Source organism: Anopheles funestus, chromosome 3RL, assembly GCF_943734845.2.
Source record: "Anopheles funestus chromosome 3RL, idAnoFuneDA-416_04, whole genome shotgun sequence".
Taxonomy (NCBI): domain Eukaryota; kingdom Metazoa; phylum Arthropoda; class Insecta; order Diptera; family Culicidae; genus Anopheles; species Anopheles funestus.
Window position 1 is genome coordinate 44,348,692 of NC_064599.1, and position 18,718 is coordinate 44,367,409.

General features: G+C 40.4%; 1 protein-coding gene across 2 annotated transcripts in view; it reads left to right on the forward strand.

The window, feature by feature from the left end:
• LOC125770081 (hormone receptor 4) overlaps positions 1 to 18,718 on the forward strand; it is a 49,603-nt gene that overhangs the window by 23,145 nt on the left and 7,740 nt on the right. The window contains exons 1-6 of one of the 2 annotated variants that reach the window (XM_049439301.1): positions 8,236 to 10,466; positions 12,319 to 16,016; positions 16,096 to 16,351; positions 17,099 to 17,922; positions 18,240 to 18,432; positions 18,535 to 18,650. In XM_049439301.1, coding sequence (XP_049295258.1) covers positions 10,361 to 10,466; positions 12,319 to 16,016; positions 16,096 to 16,351; positions 17,099 to 17,922; positions 18,240 to 18,432; positions 18,535 to 18,650 — 5,193 coding nt within the window. In that variant the 5' untranslated portion in view covers positions 8,236 to 10,360. Of the gene's footprint in view, positions 1 to 8,235; positions 10,467 to 12,318; positions 16,017 to 16,095; positions 16,352 to 17,098; positions 17,923 to 18,239; positions 18,433 to 18,534; positions 18,651 to 18,718 lie in introns of those variants that run through there. The other variant, XM_049439302.1, reaches the window with a different exon arrangement.

Sequence of the window (18,718 nt, forward strand, 5' to 3'; positions counted from 1 at the left end):
GCAAAGATGTTCTGCAAACACAACGGTATGCGATGACCTCTACGGTAATTCTGGTCTATGATGGTACGGCATAGCAAAAAACCCCCAGGCAGCTCTAAAGCATCGCCAGACGCATAGAAACTTGAGGAAACTATCTGAAAATGGATAAAACGCAGATACAGCGACATGCACGGAGAGAAAGAGAGTGTGTGATGTAACAGACCCGTGGCTCTTGAGGCCCGATAGTGTGCGCCGCGTTCATGGCGTTTGAATGTTTCGTTTCAATTCATTAAGGTGTTATTGAACCGACCTCAATTCTCAAACTCTCTAAACTGTTACACATAAGCCAATAGGCTAGTGCAATTTGAACGCGACTGCTACTATACCACTACACCACCACTACTGTCAGCACTGTATAGCTTCTGCTACTAACATCAGCACCAACACCACTATAGCAACGTTCATGGCTCTATCCCTCTAACGTAAGCAGAGAGCTCTGCGCAGCGCAGCACTAACCGTAGTTAGTGGAGGCGCGAGGTTGATAACTATAATGGTGTTGTTTTCCACGATGTTGCTACTCTGTTAGTCTATGCGGTCCTCATTGTAACACGGAGTGGGGAGGTAACGAAAGCTGCATAGATTTTTCAATGTGTACGTGATAGGGCAAATGCTGTTTGTTTGGCGACGACGACGACGACGATGCGCTTTTACGACTCCCGCTTACGAGTAAAATGCGGTGTACACTATTATAATATGGCCTAATAGTATAACTGCAACAGAATATAATGAGATCAACAAGGGCTGGTCGACTAGGGTCGACGAAGGTAGATCGTCTCTCGTGACGGGTAGAGTCTCGTCTCGCTATTGTAGAGAACGGGGAAAAAGATGTTAAACTGAGGAAACGTGCGATACTTCGTCGTACTGACGTCGCGCTGTTACGCGTATTGCAACGAATAGAATTATGATTTTATCGATGAGTAAAAGATGTATCCGCGTTTGCATATGGTAGATAGATTTTCCCTCGTGAAAATAATTTACCTAGGGAAAATAAGTCAAAATTATGGTAGTAATCAAAAAGTACTACAAACAATTCATCTGATAAACCGTATTTTACAAATGGGTTTAAAATAAAATGAAACACCAAGTCGATTGTGTATCATATAGAAAGCTAGTCAACATAGCACCTTTGTTGTTGCATCTAAAATGGTTCAGTCCTTGAATAATCCTGACAAGGCTTGTCTGTTTGTTATTCTTTGACCTATTTTAATGGTTTTTTTTTGTAAGATTTGAAACAAACTAATACGTATTAAAATAAGGTTTCCGACGTCCAAATATTGCTTTCCACGTTCTGTGTTTTCTTCAGAATAGAAATGCTAACCTTTCCTTGACCTCAGATGTCTGGTTGCGATTGAAGAGTAGACTTAACTTTAGCCTATGATAGACAGACATTATTAAGAGCCTTCAAAGGATGTAAAGTGGAGAATTATTCCTTAGTAAAAATAAATCGAAACATTTCATCACCTAAATCCAAAACATAAATGTCTAAATACTGAAATGATGGTGTTCTGGTGTGTGAATTAGATTTGAAGTTCTTGTTACAATTAGAAAATAAGCCGTTATTCAGGAAATAAATTACTATATGAAATCAAAATGCAAATACCTAATGTATGAAATCATGTAAGTAAGCAGATAATCAATATAAACTTTAAATTAATCGCCATTTGTTGTATTTACGTTGACAATTGAATTAACAACTTTTGTGTTTGTTTTCTACAGAGAGTTGCAACATAATCTATTGCATTTTATTCTGAGCTTAAAATGCACCCTATCTGGGAATAGTTTCTTTTTGGTAAATGTTATAAAATATCGACAAACAGCATATTGAAATGCTGTTTCATAAAACGATCGCTAAAAATATTTGTTCGTGTTTTTTTAGTGCTCTTTAATTTAGTGCTTTACTCTCTCTCTCCTTCCCTTACCGGAGGTTCCGTTGTGACGATCAAACGAGGAAGTGAAAGTTTAAAATCGTTATAATCTCACTTGTTGTTTGTATAGAGGTGTATGCAATGTGTACATGAGATATGCTATGCTACAATACTGACGTATGTATGTACTTCTACTCTCACCTGAACGATTCAACACTTCTTCATCATTACCACCGGTTGCGACTTCCTGGTTGGTTTCTTTCATCCTCTTCAACGCTTACACGGGAAAATGTTTTTAACATCGTGCACTGTACTGTGCCATTATCTGGTATCAGATGGTTTTAAGTGCTACTTCCCTGTATACGTGTCTTGTTATGATATGCAGTAAAAAGTTTACAATTATTAGCATAAGCAACAAAACGGTACATATAAGTTAAAGTTCATTCTGCAAATAACAATATTACAGATAAACAATAAAATAAAAATAAATAAAGAAAGAAAAAAGATTATTACATTACCATAGCACTAAGTAAAAGTTAACGAAACTGATTTGCAAATTCACAACCTGGTGCTGGTGTTTCAAGTTTAGTAGTAGTAGTATGTTTAGTGTGATGCATAATGCAGCAGTAGCAGCTTTTGATTACGCTTAGCATTCGGTTCAATGACCCCCAGCCGCAGCTCTGTCGCCCTTTCCTTTTTAATAGTGGCCCCGCGTGCCCCGTTCAAGTATATATGCGTTACGTAAAACGGTACGGCGGCGGTGGCGGCTAACAGCAACTAGGAAGTGTATCGTAAGAGTTAAGCGATTTTGGTGGGGCGGCACATCGACCAGTCGGCGGTTCCCATCTCACTTTCTCCTTTAATACCGTTGTTCACTGCCACGGTCCGTCATAAGAAACCTGTGCACAAAGGAGATGGAATCCCCTTGCCTTCTCCCCTTACTGCCCCATTCTTTTATGTTTCGATTGGCATGACCGAATGCTGTTATGGATCATTGTGTATGTCAACAAGTAGTGGTAGAGTGCCAGATTGAATACGTCGCTGGGTTTTTGGTTTATACTGGCTTTTTGGTAGCGAAGTTCATGTCATGGTGTAAAGTGAAAGTTTAAAGAAATTATGCATACTCTTATACCTTGTGCACCAAGTATAAATGTCGATCATCTTCGTTTAACTCAGGGGTCGGCATAGTCCGGCCCGCGGGTCAAATCCGGCCCTATAGACGATTTGATTAGGCCCGAGAGAAAATTTTTGTAGGACTCACGAAGAACAAAAAATTGAATTATCACTATATCAGATTATTTTTTGTCCTGTGCATCCAAATCAACATCAATTATGTCGCATCTATTTACATTTTTTCATCAAAAAATGTTTTTTTCATTTTCAAAAAAATCATCTCATCTCTTTGGGAGTAAACCCTGTATCCACATGTTTCAAGATTTGTTTCGAGTATTTGACCCGCAGCTTCAGGTTATTTTTTACTGCCTGGCCCTTTTGGTGAAAACCTCTGGTTTAAGCGACAAAGATGGTCCTATAAATGTGGTAACAAGAAAAAGGTTAACTGCAAAAGAGCAAACTTTGTTGCGTTGGTAAAGTACGCTATCGACTAATAATAGATTTGACGAACATTCCATATTGGGACTGTTGTATCTTAACTGCAATAGATGAAAACTTGCAACAATAGTTGTTTTTTTAAATGTTTTTAATTTAAAAATGATTTTAACTGTGCTCGTTTGGGACACGTTCGTGCACATGTGATAATCACAATAATAGTGAAATTCTTGTACTATTCCACTATTTCCGCATACACACATACTGTGTCATGGGTTATTTTGAACAGAGGTGTGTGGTAACAAATGTCGTTTGGTGGGAGTTGTTTTTTGTATTTCATTCAAACGCCTGCTCTGGGGCACCGCGCATGATCATGATCACACGCGGAATGCCCTGAGAAATACGCGACATTTCACATTAGCCGTGATCACGGGTAAAAGGTCGACTCCGTACCTAGGGTCGGCAAAAACCGGTCATTGAACTTGGTTGATTTCACTTTTTTCGTGTTCACCATTCAACAATCGGACACGATTGTTCCTATTGTACAAACAATGAAAAAGTATGCTGTAAAATGATGCTGAAGAGTTTTGCGCTTTATAACTGGAAGGCATTTTGGGTTTTAGTATATTACCATTTGATTTATTGTTTTATATTGAACAGATAATTGATAAACAATCCCAATCGATATGAGCATTGTTGCTTTGGTAATGTCTAATTTTAATGTAGGAATTTTTTTTCATTCAGGAATATACCACGGTCTGAAGTAATTGAAGCTCTGTTTGTATAGGCAAGATTTTAATGCTAAGTAAGGGAACGTTCACTTCTGAAGTGGAACTCCAAGTTGTCTATTTTAGGGTTTTGCAAAACTAGTTAGTTACCTAAATAACTCCATTTATTTTGCATTTGCTTAAATTTTAACGTTTTTTATATAGTTCCATTAATATTTTAAACAACCATCCAAGAATGAAACTTAATTTTTTATCTTGCACCATTCGCAATGTGGACCAACAACTGAATCTTTTTTAAATAGAGCCACAACGCGTGTTTGTTTGCTCATGTTTCTAAGTTGGGTGAAATACAACAATACATACACAGAAGTATTCAGATTATATTGTGAACACAACAACGGCCCGGTTAACGGAGTGCTGCTGTCGGTTGTTTGTAGAATCCCACTACACGCACGTTGCCACGGTGTCGACCTAATGCTAGGTCTTTGAACCATGGCATAAAACTAGGTTAGTCAAAGCTTTGTGCCTATTCTACTACAGATATGTCTGGATGGTCTACCAGCAGTTGTGTGTTGAGTAGGTCGCTGGAAATTGAGAATGTTTTATTCCTACTCTTATGTATATCACTCGTATTTTGCAATGCAAACGTGAATTAATTTGTGTCACAGTTTTGATATCCTTTACTTAATTTGCTATTAAAGTTACTATTATAATAGTAAAATCCAAACACGAAAAGTACAATAAATGTCACACAGTACTTTAGGCTAGGAAGGTTTATTTAATTGCTTTAATAGGTGTAATTGTATTGCATTTAGTTTTTTTTTTTAAGAATAAGTAACAAACAAATAAGTACGATGGAATAATGTTTTCAAATTTCATGTTAAAAAGTGTAGTGTTTAATATAAAGCATTAACGCCATATGAATTGGCTTTGATTTGGGGATTTGACTTAACATTGATTTTCTTAGTTTAAATTTTAAACAAAGCGACTTATTATAGCGATTCGTGATAGTAACCGACAATTCAGCTTGATTTTAAATCCAAAACTTATTGAAAACCTATATAACGTTATTGAAGAGGTTTGAAAATTATCAAAAAATGCTTATATGTGAAAGAAATCATTAAAAAACGCACATATATACCAAATGGAGTAACGGGAAATAATAGTGGAAGATGTGAAAGTGAACGCATTGAACCACCACCGAACCTCGGACGTAGGTTACGTAAAGCAGGGTTCCAACTTTGCAGTTTTTTTAGCGGTCGGGTCAGGGTCCATATCTCTTTCATATTGATTGTGGAAAGTGTCAGTTTTTGTCTGTTTTGGAATAACTTTCTTTAACATTTCATCAAAGGGGTTCAAAAAGATCAAATTTGATCTTTTGGTTGAACTTCAGGGCACAGTCTCTCAAACAACCATTCCGTTGCGTAAGACCTCTAAACAGTTCAGTTGCAGTACATGAAGTTTTTTTTCGAGTTTAGCCCTCTACCTCCAGTTGCATGTTTCCCTGGTTTTGCCGTGGCACAGCCATAGTTGTTCGAAAGGGAAAGAGAATTTAATTGCACTTGGTACCCACCATCCAGCAGGCACTCCCCCAGTACACTAATACTCGCTTACTATTTAGCGGCACTTTCTCCTGTTAATGGTTAACTCTGAGCCTCGCCTCCTACCTTCCAGCCATTCATTCGCTTGATGATGACGCGTTTCTGTTTCGTTCGATGGGATATTTTGTTTTGTTTCTCTTGCGATCATGCTTTTTACTTCCTCATTGCAGCTTTTCCGCACGCGTTGTGACCACAATGGCGCTGCCACTCGTGACTTCGTTCGTATCGTGCGGATCAATTTAAAGATCGTCTTCCGTGTGCATTGATTCTCTGTTTTTCCTGTCTTACCACTCTGGTGGTGGCGTCTTGTGTTGGTTTGTTTCCCATTTATGCTCCGTACTTTTGTTTTCTTTTTTCCCCACGGAGACTTGGGAGATCATTGCGGCATCTCAACATAAGGTTTCCAGTTCCCTCGATGAAGAAGCAGGGTACACTACTACGGTACCATTACACCCTTCTTTCTTATTTTATCCTCTTCACATAGTATCTCTTTCGCACTGTTTGGTTCTTTCTCTTTGCGGGTAAATGGCGTGTTGTAGCCAGCTTCAGCAGCAGCAGCGATAGACGCAATTGCAGATCGTTATGTAAACCTGCCATCATTTCCTTGTTCGTGGCATTAAAAAGACGGTGTGAGAAAGTGAGCATTAGTTAAGAGGAAGAGAGGGGTCGCAAGATAAGTTGTCAATTATAAATGTCGTAATACTCGTGTTGAAGCTATAGATTCTTACCATAACACATTAACTAATATTACTTCAATCAAATGATTAAACAATGCATGGCATCATACTAACACAGTGTGAAACTAGATTGTAAATATATTCCGTCTGAAATGCTATAAAAAAGCTAGTGCAAGTAAGGAAAAGCTTCGTACTTAGAGTGTTATAGCAGCTTACAGTACCTTATAACACCTACAATAAGACAAATGAGTGCAGGGCATTATGGACACAGCTAAAATAGAACGAAGACAAAGTTATTGATCTATTTTTAAAACGTATACATATGCGCTTGGTTAGTGATTTTACCACCGAATAACCTAGTTTCGAAAGTTTGTTTGTTTCTTCCATGCATAAATATATGGGAGCCACACTCCATGTTGCTTACAGTAACAAGCATTATACGTTTTGCAAATGGATTTCTGTTATTTGTTTTCCGTTTCTAGTAACGTGTACTTCGCTGTGCAGTTTTGTTTTTTTTTTGTGCCTGACTGTTTACATGTCATTTTTTATACAATATTTTGTATAAATGTATAATGGATACAACGAACAGTGGATAAAAGTTGTTTGATTATTGTTTTGTCTTTTATGAAATTTCTGGGTCAGTATTGCAAGTAGTGAACGCTTCCAACAGATAGTTTTCACATAAATGGTTTAGGGTTTCACAAAACGAATACATTATAATTGTTTCGACAAGGCGAAACAGAGAACTATGACGCTTCTTCATTTTTTTATATAAAAAAGGTTCTTTTTTTTGTTGCTCGGTTAGAACGGCCTGGCCGTATCAAGACTTATTTTACCACGTAGCAGGATAGTCAGTCCATGCTACGGGGAGACGGTCCGGATGGGATTTGAACGCGGTCCTGCCGTGTGGACTGGTGCCGCTTATCACATGCACCACCCCATATCAAAAAGCTTACTTATAAAAAAAAAACGTTTGTGAGAATATTTACTTTCGCGATCGTGGTATGTAAGGCAGATAATGGATTGAATTATCGATATTTCGGTTTACTAATGGACTTAAATTTTAAATGCTTACTTTAACGCATTAAAATCTATACAAACCATTTGCGAAACTTAGGGAGAGAATAAAAAAACAACTCACAGTAAAAGTCTTGTGATTAGAGACTAGCAAAGTTGAAATATACTTCCTTGGTTTTTCTAATTTCTGGCTTCCGCAAACTGTGATGCTGCTGCTGCTGCTGCAAGTTAATAGCAATAGTGGGACAGCTTTGCTTGAAAATCCGGTTGAAATTTGAAGGAAGCAGAAAAAAGTACATAAAATGAAATAATGCATCCGCACCACCACCACCACCATTCATCATCGTCATTCGCCCATCGAAAGTCACCGTTCGCTCTCACTATACTCTCACTTTTTCACTCGCTTTCAAGGGAGTTTCACCCAGTATTTTACCGTTGTACACGGTAGGAAGAAACCGAACAACCGATGCTGCTCGATGAGAGCATTGGACTTTTGGAGCTCGTATGTTGGAATTCGCTCCACCGATGTTGTGCGGAATGGCTCACAACTTAGCTTTTCCTGGTTGAAGCAGTTTGTGCGCGCTCATTGATGTGGGCTGTGCTCCGTATGTGGAGGAAAGAGCATGTGAGAGGGGATAGAAAAGGGTAATAGGGGGAGGCGTTGATAGTGGATAGGTGCCGGTGCTGGTGGTGGTGGTGGAATACACACCGCAGCGGCCAGCCGTGCCGAAGGGCGGAAGCGTGTTTTTCGTTTTCATTTGCCACTCGCGCGGCTCGCGCCGAGAACCCGAGTCGGGTCTGTTCGGACGATTCATTCCGTAACCTACTTTGCTTCGATACGTACACGTTTTCAGTTTCAGCTCTCGGTGGCTACACAATTACTTTGTGCCGTTAGATGAATTAAGAGCCCCAAGTATCTGTAGTAGTTTTTGTATTTGTTGACAACCGGTTCTTACGGTCTTTTATTGTACCCGAAACAATTTCGCTTACATTGTTTTGAAAACCGAGTGAAACCCAGTGCTACGATGTTATAGCTTAAAATGGTCTAAAAACAAGCTCACCTAAACCCATCCGATCGATTTACGGGCGTTAGCACCCGCCCTAACCTGGTGTACTCTGAAGCGAAGAAAGGTGTGAAGTTCAACGAACATTTTTGAATAATAATCATAAAATAAAAGAGCATGTAGCTCTTCTATGAATGACGAAAATGAAAAGAAAAAAACAAACCCAAAATCTGTGATGAGGAATTTATTTACTCAGGTGGAAAGTATGCTCGGTAAATTGGTTGTTGTTAGTGAGTAAAAAAGCACAAAATAATAGCTTGCGAAATAAGTGCAAAAAATCAATTGCTAAAAGCAAATTCTGACCATCATCGTGTCGTGTCTTTAGCGTACTGTTTTTTTTTTTATTTGAATTTGTGCTCGTCCGAATCAAGTGAAATGAAAGAGCTACACTACTGGAATCCGCCAAATATAAACACGGAAATCCTTGGCAAAGTGCAACAATGAGTGAGTGCAGTGGTTCAACAACTCCCTCATCGGCTGCAACTGCAATCACTGCGGTCTGGAATGAGGAAAAGTAAACACAGAGCCAACACAAAGAAAACAAAATAGATCGTGTGATCTTCTTCCTTGTCACTTGTAACCACAGTGTGTGTGTGTACATTGTGGTCGAAGTACATTGTCCTTATTAAATGCTCGTTTACGCATTGGTGTGATGTGTGTTTGTGTGCCTTTCTTACTCTGCACCGCCGCGTTCTGCAATATCTGCTCCGGTCCGTGATCATCATAAACGCAACGTGGATAAGCAACTAAAATATGTCAACTTTACTACTCTTTACTCTGATCTTATGGTACTGAGTGATTCGTGAGAGTGAAAGTCTTCGTCCGTCAATTGTGTTACATACGGAGATCATTATGCAGGCTATATTATTCGTCTATAAACTGCAGCGAAATGTATAGCTAGTGAGAAGTGTGTGTGTGTGATGGAATAAAAAGTGCACTTATTAGTGGTCGGTTTTCCGAATTATGCGTAGAAACTAAATAAGCCAAAATTATCTGTCTTTGAAATGGCACGATCAACTCGTGTGTTCAGTAATTTTGACAACTAAGATTGGGAGTGTGTTTGTGTGTGTGCGCTGCAACAAGCGCTCAAGATCAAATGATCAGACATTTTGCAGTAGTTTTTTTTTGTATCTCTATCCAAATGACTGTGGCAGCCGCCTGTCTGTTGTTGTTGTTGTTGATTGCAATATTCGAATATTTTTGTTTGGAAAAATTGATAAAACTCATGTTCAAAATGTTGATACCGTGCCGTTGTTCGTGTTGTGGTAGGCTCAAAGCGTCCAATGTTAATGTAAATTGTGGTAAAAACATTACATTTGTAAGTATTGGAAGTAAAGAAGTAAAGCTTGTGGAAAGTTTTCATAATACAACGCAACACGGAAAAGTTACTCGTTCATGTGGTGTGAAGTGTTAAACTACGGTTGAGATAGAAAATGAAGCATAATTGTTGTTTGTTAAAAAAGCTTCTCCAATTGTTAATTTGGAAGCTAATACAAAGACTGTTGTGTGTGTAGAAAAATTTACCAGCTGTGATAGTGATATGATACGCAGCAAATTCAAACGTTCTTGAATTAGAACTTATGTTTATTGGAAAGAAATTGAAAAGCTGAAAAGTAAATAATACACCCCAGTGTGCACGTCCACCGAATTGCAAAGCTGTCCGCGCCTAGAGTTTATGGTCAAACATGTTGCTACCGGGCGTAAATTGTATGTTAGCAAATGTAAACGCATTCGTTTAAGGAGATATCAGTTCCCATCGAATATCGCAAACCTCTTCTGACATCGATTGTGATCAATTTATAAGGAAAAGTTCCCCGGTTGATGTGTGAGGAAGCATATTTTTTCGCTCAGTTCTCTCCACAACCGAAGTCAACTTCAAAAAAGTTCCCTGGGAGGTTGAAAGAAGCATCGAAAATGACATCGTTAGGTAATTTGTTCGTTATTTAAGCATCGTTTAATACTTCTATATTTGCCTAAACATGCATTAAAATGGATTTATTATATTAACTAAACAAACAATATTTTTGAAAAAAAAAAATCTATCTAAAAATCTAAAACATAAATCTAATTTTTGGACAAAATATTGCATTCACTAGTACAATTGTGGGTTCGTCGCTTCGCGCTCTTGATCAATTTGGTCCTTCCGTCCTATTCAATACTGCCTCTAGAAACAACACTCTCGTTTGTTAACACTCTAGGGCTGGGTAAGGGTTTCCAATGTGGTTTCAGATAATTTTCCCATACACGATTACATGTGGTTGGTTTTATGACCCTGCAAAAAGTTCATCGAACCCCTGCTTTTTGCAATGTTAGCCATGCCAACGCCTTCTAACTGTGAGTGCAATGTGTGAATGCAGCTTTGCAGTGCTAAGAACGATTCATGTGCGTTTTAAATTTACAATTAACGGTTAATTCATAACTTTGTACTAGCAAAGCTTTCATGGTACGTGTAGCTGTTTTATCTCGGTACGAGTAATCATAGCATGATCAAAACCATTTTACTGTAAAACAGTTGGTCATCTTTTTGCAAACCCACAGCAGAGAACGGGAAAATATGATTATGTTTTTTATGATAAAATTTTGTAAATGCTAATAATGCTAAGTTTTATATTATTTTTATATGTAAAAATGTGAAATTGTTTTTAATATAAATGCAATAATTGATTACTTTGAACATGGTATAAGCACATAAGTATATGTTACCACGCTGCTGTTTCATGACAATATGTAAAATAGTCCCAAAGAAACCGCAATGTCATAAATGGAACGGTTTGCTGCTCCCTTACTGCTACTATGTACCAACCAGCTGAACTAAAAAATGCAATAAGTTTTAAAAATAAACTCTTTAAAATGGAGTTTGCAGAAAGATCTGAACATATACCGATCGAGCGCGAGCGCGAGCGCGGCTGCATGCGTGTATGCGCTACGGTAAAGATGAAGTGGTGTTACAATTACGTCAGAGCCAGTCAGATCACAGTTTGCTCGCACATTTATGAGGATGGTTGATGCAGGTTCACTAACACATAGAGCAAATACGCTTTTAGCGTATTCTTAACGTTCTGGATGTTGGTTCGGGAAACATACCACACTTTGCAACGAACGCATCGATGTGTGTTTTGCCAATCGGAATGTGGGTTAAATGTTGCGGCAGGTTAGTTCTATCGCGAATTGTCGACTAGACAGACTGTTGCAGTACGTTGGTAATACGAGCGCTCAGACGGCACTCTGGGTACACACACCCCGTCCGTCCGCATGTCTAGATTAAGTTGTACTGTAGCAATAAATGCTCTTTTTATGCGAATGAACGTATCATGAGGATGAGTTGAATACCAAAGGAACAAACAATTAATCTAAATAAATATAGTACATAAAAGTGTTGTTTTTTAAATTATTATAAATATTTTTATTCATAAAAACACATACATAGATCATCTGTTTCAGTATCAGTGATCGTAAGGTTTGCGCTATCAACAACCGGTGCTTTAACCTTTCGCACTGCTCTCTCTCTCTGCTGTGCTATCGAACGCGGAAATACAAATAAAAAGTCACTCGTCAAGAATCTTGTTATTCACATTAAGGGCATCATGCACATTCATGCGCTTTTGTGTTGCTGATAGAAACATGAAAGTGCGTAAAATTGAAAACAAAAACAATAGTTTTTAGCAGCCAATACACATATCAAGAAGATGGGATTAATAATGTACCTATCTAGTTAATACATAATTATAGTATCTAATCAAGTTTTTTCGCAATTTTTCTATTTTCCTTTCATCAATCAGGAATTATGACACTGAGCCGTGGACCATACAGCGAGCTCGATAAAATGAGCCTATTTCAAGATTTGAAACTAAAGAGAAGAAAAGTCGACTCAAGATGTAGCAGCGACGGCGAATCGATAGCTGACACGAGCACATCGTCTCCGGACCTTCTCCAACCACTGTCTCCGAAGATGTGTGATCAGCAGCAGCAGTCTGCGCATCAAAATCCAAAGGGCAGCAGCACTTCGTTGGCAATCGGTGACGATGGATTGCAGAAGGAATCGCCCGAAGCCCTAACGTCGCCACCAACAACACCGTCAACGGCAGACGAAGAGCACGAGCAGGTGTGTACATCCGCCGCCAGTGGTTTTGACACGGTTGCGAACGATATTGGCAGTAACAGTGCTACAAATAATGAAACACACACCATAAACACCAGCAATAGTTACCATAGCAATCATTTAAATGGGAACGAAATCAAAGATGGAAATGCACACTCGGACCAGCAGGATCGGTGCATTTCCGTCAGCTATCAAGATGATGATAGTAGTGACCCTGCAGATGACAGTTCGTTGGCGACATCCTCAGTGAAGTCTTCGCTGAGCGGGTACGACAACGGGACTGTTGCAAATGCCGCTAACTTCAAGGACGAAGCGTACGGGTGTAGTCATAGAGCGTCGCCTGAATGTTCAGTCGATGGTTCAATAGAAGAACGAGTTGCAGCCGCTAGAAATGGTGGTCGCGGTAGTGCCTCGAACGTAACCGCTGCTAGTGTGATACGTTCTGTCGCTGATGAACGGCGACCTCGGTCGGTCAATCCTCCTACCATCTCCATAACAACGGCCACCACTACCAAGGAGCAAACCAGCAGTGCTAGTAGTAGCGGTAGTAACAGCAGCAGTAGCAGTAGTAGTAGTAATAGTAACGCTATTGCCACCACCAGTAAATGCGGTCGATTAGATAGCACTACGAGCAGTATCAACATGCAAACAAGCCATAATACTAATAACCATCGCTGTGCTGTCACAACTACTACTACTGCTACTACTACTACTGCATCTGTTAACGACTCTGGCGCTGGTATGAAAATGTTGAATGCAACACAACCCCAACAATACAAACACTACGGCGAAAGCTGTGCTGGTGTGGAGGATGATGTTGATCATATGGCAGCACCGAACGGAATGGTTGAAAGCGATACTATTAATCCGAGTGCTAGCAATGTCAGAGTTATTGCAGGTAATGTTCAAACGCAACAGCAGCATGCCACGGTCCTTGTTACTCCGGCTCTGTCGCGTATGAAAAACAATCATCTCGCGACCACAGAGGGGAAACATACGGGAAATGCAGTATCCACCGCTGCGGCGGCTGCGGCTGCTGCAGCTACGACACTAGTGACATTAGGAATGCGGAAGCAGCAGTCATTGCCACCTCTTTCTTCGGCATTAACGGAATCAACGTCTCCGCCAACATCGTCGTCATCCACAAAGGTATCTCCTCCATCAACAATATTAACTACATCCTCATCGATATCATCGAACTCTACCGGCACGCCATCGAATGGTGGGCGCAGCTTCAGCAGCAACGGTGGCAGTCAGAACAATAATGGAATACCGGATCGTATGCATAGCGATGGAAATGAAGCGGATAGTGAACATCATCATAGTAGACAGAACACACAGTCACCGCCATCGATCGGTTCCTCAACACCTACTGAAACTGTCACTATTGCCGCTACTGTTACTGCTAATACTACCACTACTACTACTGCAACTATCATTTCCTCAGTGTCGCCTTCGGTATCACTATCCTTTCAGCAGCATCATCAACCGTCATCTGTCGCAGCAGGTGGTTTATCTTCAAAGATCGTTTCTAGTCAAGTGAACGCCGATGCTGGGAGTGTTGTTGTTGGTGCTAATTCCAAAAATCCCAACCAACCGCAACATGTTATCATAACGCAGCAGCAAATGCTACAAGCAATGCACCAACAGATACGCATCAAAAAGGAACGTCAACAGCAACAAATGGTTGTGGCGAATTCTGCTTCACAGAGCAACCATCGACCGATCAACACAAGCTTTTCGCCCGTTGTTCATCAGGCCCAGCAGTTAGTTATCAAACGCGAACGTAGTGTAAGCGGTGGTTTAAAGTTACCGCACGCTGCTACCAGCCCCTTGGTACCATCCCATGCGACAATTGTTCGCCAACCAGCCAATAGTCCCGGACCGATGGTTACACCGATGCAGCCACCGTTGTCTCCGCATCAGTTGTCCCTACCATACCGTCAACCGAATAGTCCTGCGCAAGTAGTAGGTTCGTCGTCATGTGGAAATCAACAGCCGCAAGTGATCGTGAAACGCGAACGTGGATCATCCAGTCATCAACAACAATTTCACCATCCATCTTCTTCTATTGCAAATGCCGCTGTATGTGTTAGTGGATCTAATCCAATTGGAAGTTTCGCAACAAACAGTATAAGTACCACAACAACATCTTCCGTTGTATCCACAGTCGGTAGTTTATCCATCCGGAATCCGATACGTGATGCTGCTATTTTGTTTCGTGTAAAAAATGAAACAAACGCTGCCAATGTGCTGGCTATTCAACAGCAACATCAGCAGCAGCAACAGCAACAACAACACCACCGAATGGCATGGCCTGGTCCAGCAACATTAGTGGGAACTGCAGTAGTGTCTTCCGGGGCGGCGACGCCTCATCGGATCAACGGTGTTAAACCAGAAGTGATCGGGGGGCCTTTGCCACCTATACGAAGTCAGCTTTCTTCACCGCACCATCACACTCATCAACAGCAACAGCAACAACAGCAGCAGCAGCAACAACAACAGCAACAACAGCAACAACATTCTCCCCATCATCAGCAACAATCCTTGCAGCAGTCGCCACAGCATCATCATGGCAGCCCGGGCCCAATTGCATCACAAACACCTCCACGTGCCACACCTACTGTTATTATGGGGGAATCATGTGGCGTTCGTACGATGGTATGGAGTTATGACACTGCTCTGCAGCAACAGGTCCATAATACGGCTTCATCCAACACAATAAGTGGTGGAAGCTCAGGCGTAGATACCGTGCCTGGCATAGCCACGGTAAGTGGTGGCATGGCAGGAAACAGCATTGGCGGCACTCATCTTCAGCATCATCATCTTCATCATCAACAGCTGACGCATCATCAACATATGCAGAATCAACACACAGGCGCCCCAGGTTCAATAAACCATCATCAACAACAACAACAACAAGGATCTCTCCAGGCGAATGGTGGAACGGTAAATGCTGGCAATGGTGGTATGATCACCAGTAATAGCAACAACAATAGTACCCACAACAACGTCTCACCAAATAGTAACAATGAGGAAGCTGCACATCTGCTTTTAAGCCTAGGTCAGTCAGTTGTACCGACAACGTCACCAACGGCTGCTGTTGCAGTAGCTGCGGCTGCGGCTGCTGTTGTAGCAGGTCATACACAAGCATGGCAAGCGGCAAATCATCCGCGCACTAACTTACCGCTCAATATGGAGCGACTATGGGCCGGTGATTATGGGCAATTTTCAACAGCGGGATCTCAGCAGCAACATCAACAGCAGCAGCAGGCTCTTAACCTGACCTCTCAACAACAGCAGCAGCAGCAGCAGCAACAACAACAACAACAACATTTGTCTTGGAGCCTAAGCGGGACAGGAACTGGACCGAAAAAAGTCAGTATACATATATATATACAGGAACACACATTTGCATCGGGTTATTGTTATTGAGAGATCTTCTTTACGTTTATAGGAAATATTAGACGACATGCCACCGGACGAAGATGACCAACCGTTAGTGTGTATGATATGTGAAGATAAAGCAACGGGGCTGCATTACGGCATTATAACGTGTGAAGGGTGTAAAGGATTCTTCAAACGAACCGTACAGAATCGACGAGTCTACACGTGCGTTGCTGATGGTACTTGCGAGATCACAAAGGCCCAGCGTAACCGTTGCCAGTATTGTAGATTTAAAAAGTGTATCGAACAAGGCATGGTGCTTCAGGGTAAGTCTGGTAGGGGAACTACATTTCGCTATCCAGCCATTGTTTTTAATTGTTTATTACTTACCTATTGATATTGCATTATTTGTCCAACTCGTTTGGCAACTTAATGAGTATTTTTCTAAGTTATATCTTTTGTCCGACACCAGAAGTGCAATCTATTTCTATTCATATTTTAAATATTATTTCTCTCTCATTCTTGTAATAGTTGAATATAAGAAAAATGACTTTTTTTAAATGACATTCTTCTTCTTCATGGCTTAACGACCTCTATGGTCATGCCGGACATTTCTGACTTATTTTTACCACGTAGACGGAAAATCAGTCCTTACTACAGTAAGGACTGTAGTGTGGAACCGGCGCCATTGATCACAAACACCACCGGTCCGCCCCGGTAGTAATTTAAATACTAAAGATAAATAATAATAATTAGTTTCTTTTAAATTGTTCTCTAAATATTTCGAATTGTTTAGTAATTCAGAGCAGCTTGTGAGCATTTGTGTATACTAAACCTAACATTTCCTGTAAGGGAACACAAAATGTTTAAATATTTGCTACTCAATTGGTAACTATTAACCTAATCGTTGGTAAATATCGAGCCAGTAAACCTGGTTTCGATGGACAAAAAATAATATTTGTTGAAATTATTCTGGGTGGCTGTTAACTTTTGTGTTTTTTACTTATCGTATAAATGTATTTAGTTTGTTAAAAGAAGAGTAAGCAAATTGTTGGTGTTTTAATTTTTTTTAGCCGTTCGAGAAGATCGCATGCCCGGCGGTCGAAACAGTGGAGCTGTCTATAATTTGTACAAAGTTAAATATAAGAAACATAAAAAGAACAACCAGAAAACGACCAATGCTAAGTTACAGCAGGGTACTGGTGCCATTGGAACCGCCATCACTAATCTTAGTGACATCGGAGTCGGAGCGGGAGGACCGCTAGGAAGTGGTCTTGCTTCCGTCGGTAGCGCAGAAAGTCCAAAATCGACAAACATGTACCACCATTCGCATGTAGCTACGCATCTGCAACAACACCACCATTTACCATCAACAACTTCGCCAACAATGGTAAAATCAGAGAGCATGAATCTGAACTTAATGAACGGTACCATCCTCAAGACGGCCCTCACCAATCCAAGCGAGATCGTGCATTTACGACACAGGCTAGATAATGCCGTAAGCTCATCGAAGGATCGGTCGATCTCGTATGAACAAGCCTTGAACATGATACACACCCTTATTGACTGTGATGCTATGGAAGATATAGCGACCCTACCGCATTTTAGTGAATTCCTCGCAGATAAGTCAGAGATTGGCGATAAGTTGTGTAATATTGGCGACTCGATCGTACACAAGCTGGTCTCGTGGACGCGGAAGCTTCCGTTCTACACGGACATTCCTGTCGAAATACATACCAAACTGCTAACAGACAAGTGGCATGAAATATTGGTATTAACTACGGCAGCCTACCAAGCGATGCATGGTAAGAAAAACATCAGTACTACGCAAACGCAAAGCGGTAGCGGAGGGATCGTGTTAGCGCCGGACAAAAATGATCCCGAATTCACTGAAGAGGTGAGTCATATACAGATTGTAAAAAAACATACATCATTTCTTTGATAAATACAATAATTTTGGGTCAACTTAATACCGGAAGAACTATTCTGATTCGAACATGAAGACTTTTGTGTTCCGTTCCGAGCGATCATGAATGATCCCAGAGGTGTTAAACAATCCATTTGATACAAGTCCTGTCGATTGAATATGATTGTTACAACTCTAAGGGGGGGCAAGAATTCAGCCGTAGAATCGGACAACATTAAGTTACAATAAAATACTGCTTTCTTCATGTTGCTTATTACTAAAGTTTGTATATTTTTCGATCCTTTTAGATAACATCTCATTTGCACACGCTTCAATCCTGCCTTACCACCCTTATGGGGCACCCGATATCAATCGAACAACTTAAGATCGACGTTGGCCAGATGGTTGAAAAGATGACCCAAATTACGATAATGTTTCGTAGGATCAAACTCAAAATGGAGGAGTACGTTTGTCTGAAGGTGTACATTCTGCTTAATAAAGGTAAATGTGTTTATGCGGTACCACACAAACGCACTTTTAATGCTAATGATATCATATATCCTTACTTTCATGCGTCTCGCGATCGTTCCCTCTGTGCGGTAGAAGTTGAATTGGAAAGTATTCAGGAAAGATACATACAAGTACTTAGAAGTTATCTACAGCACACAGTTCCGCACAATCCGAACCGACTGAGTGATCTTTTGGCACATATTCCTGAGGTAAACCCAAGTAACAGTTTCCTTTCTCATACTTTGTCCCTAATAAAATGTTGATCGTCTTTTTACAG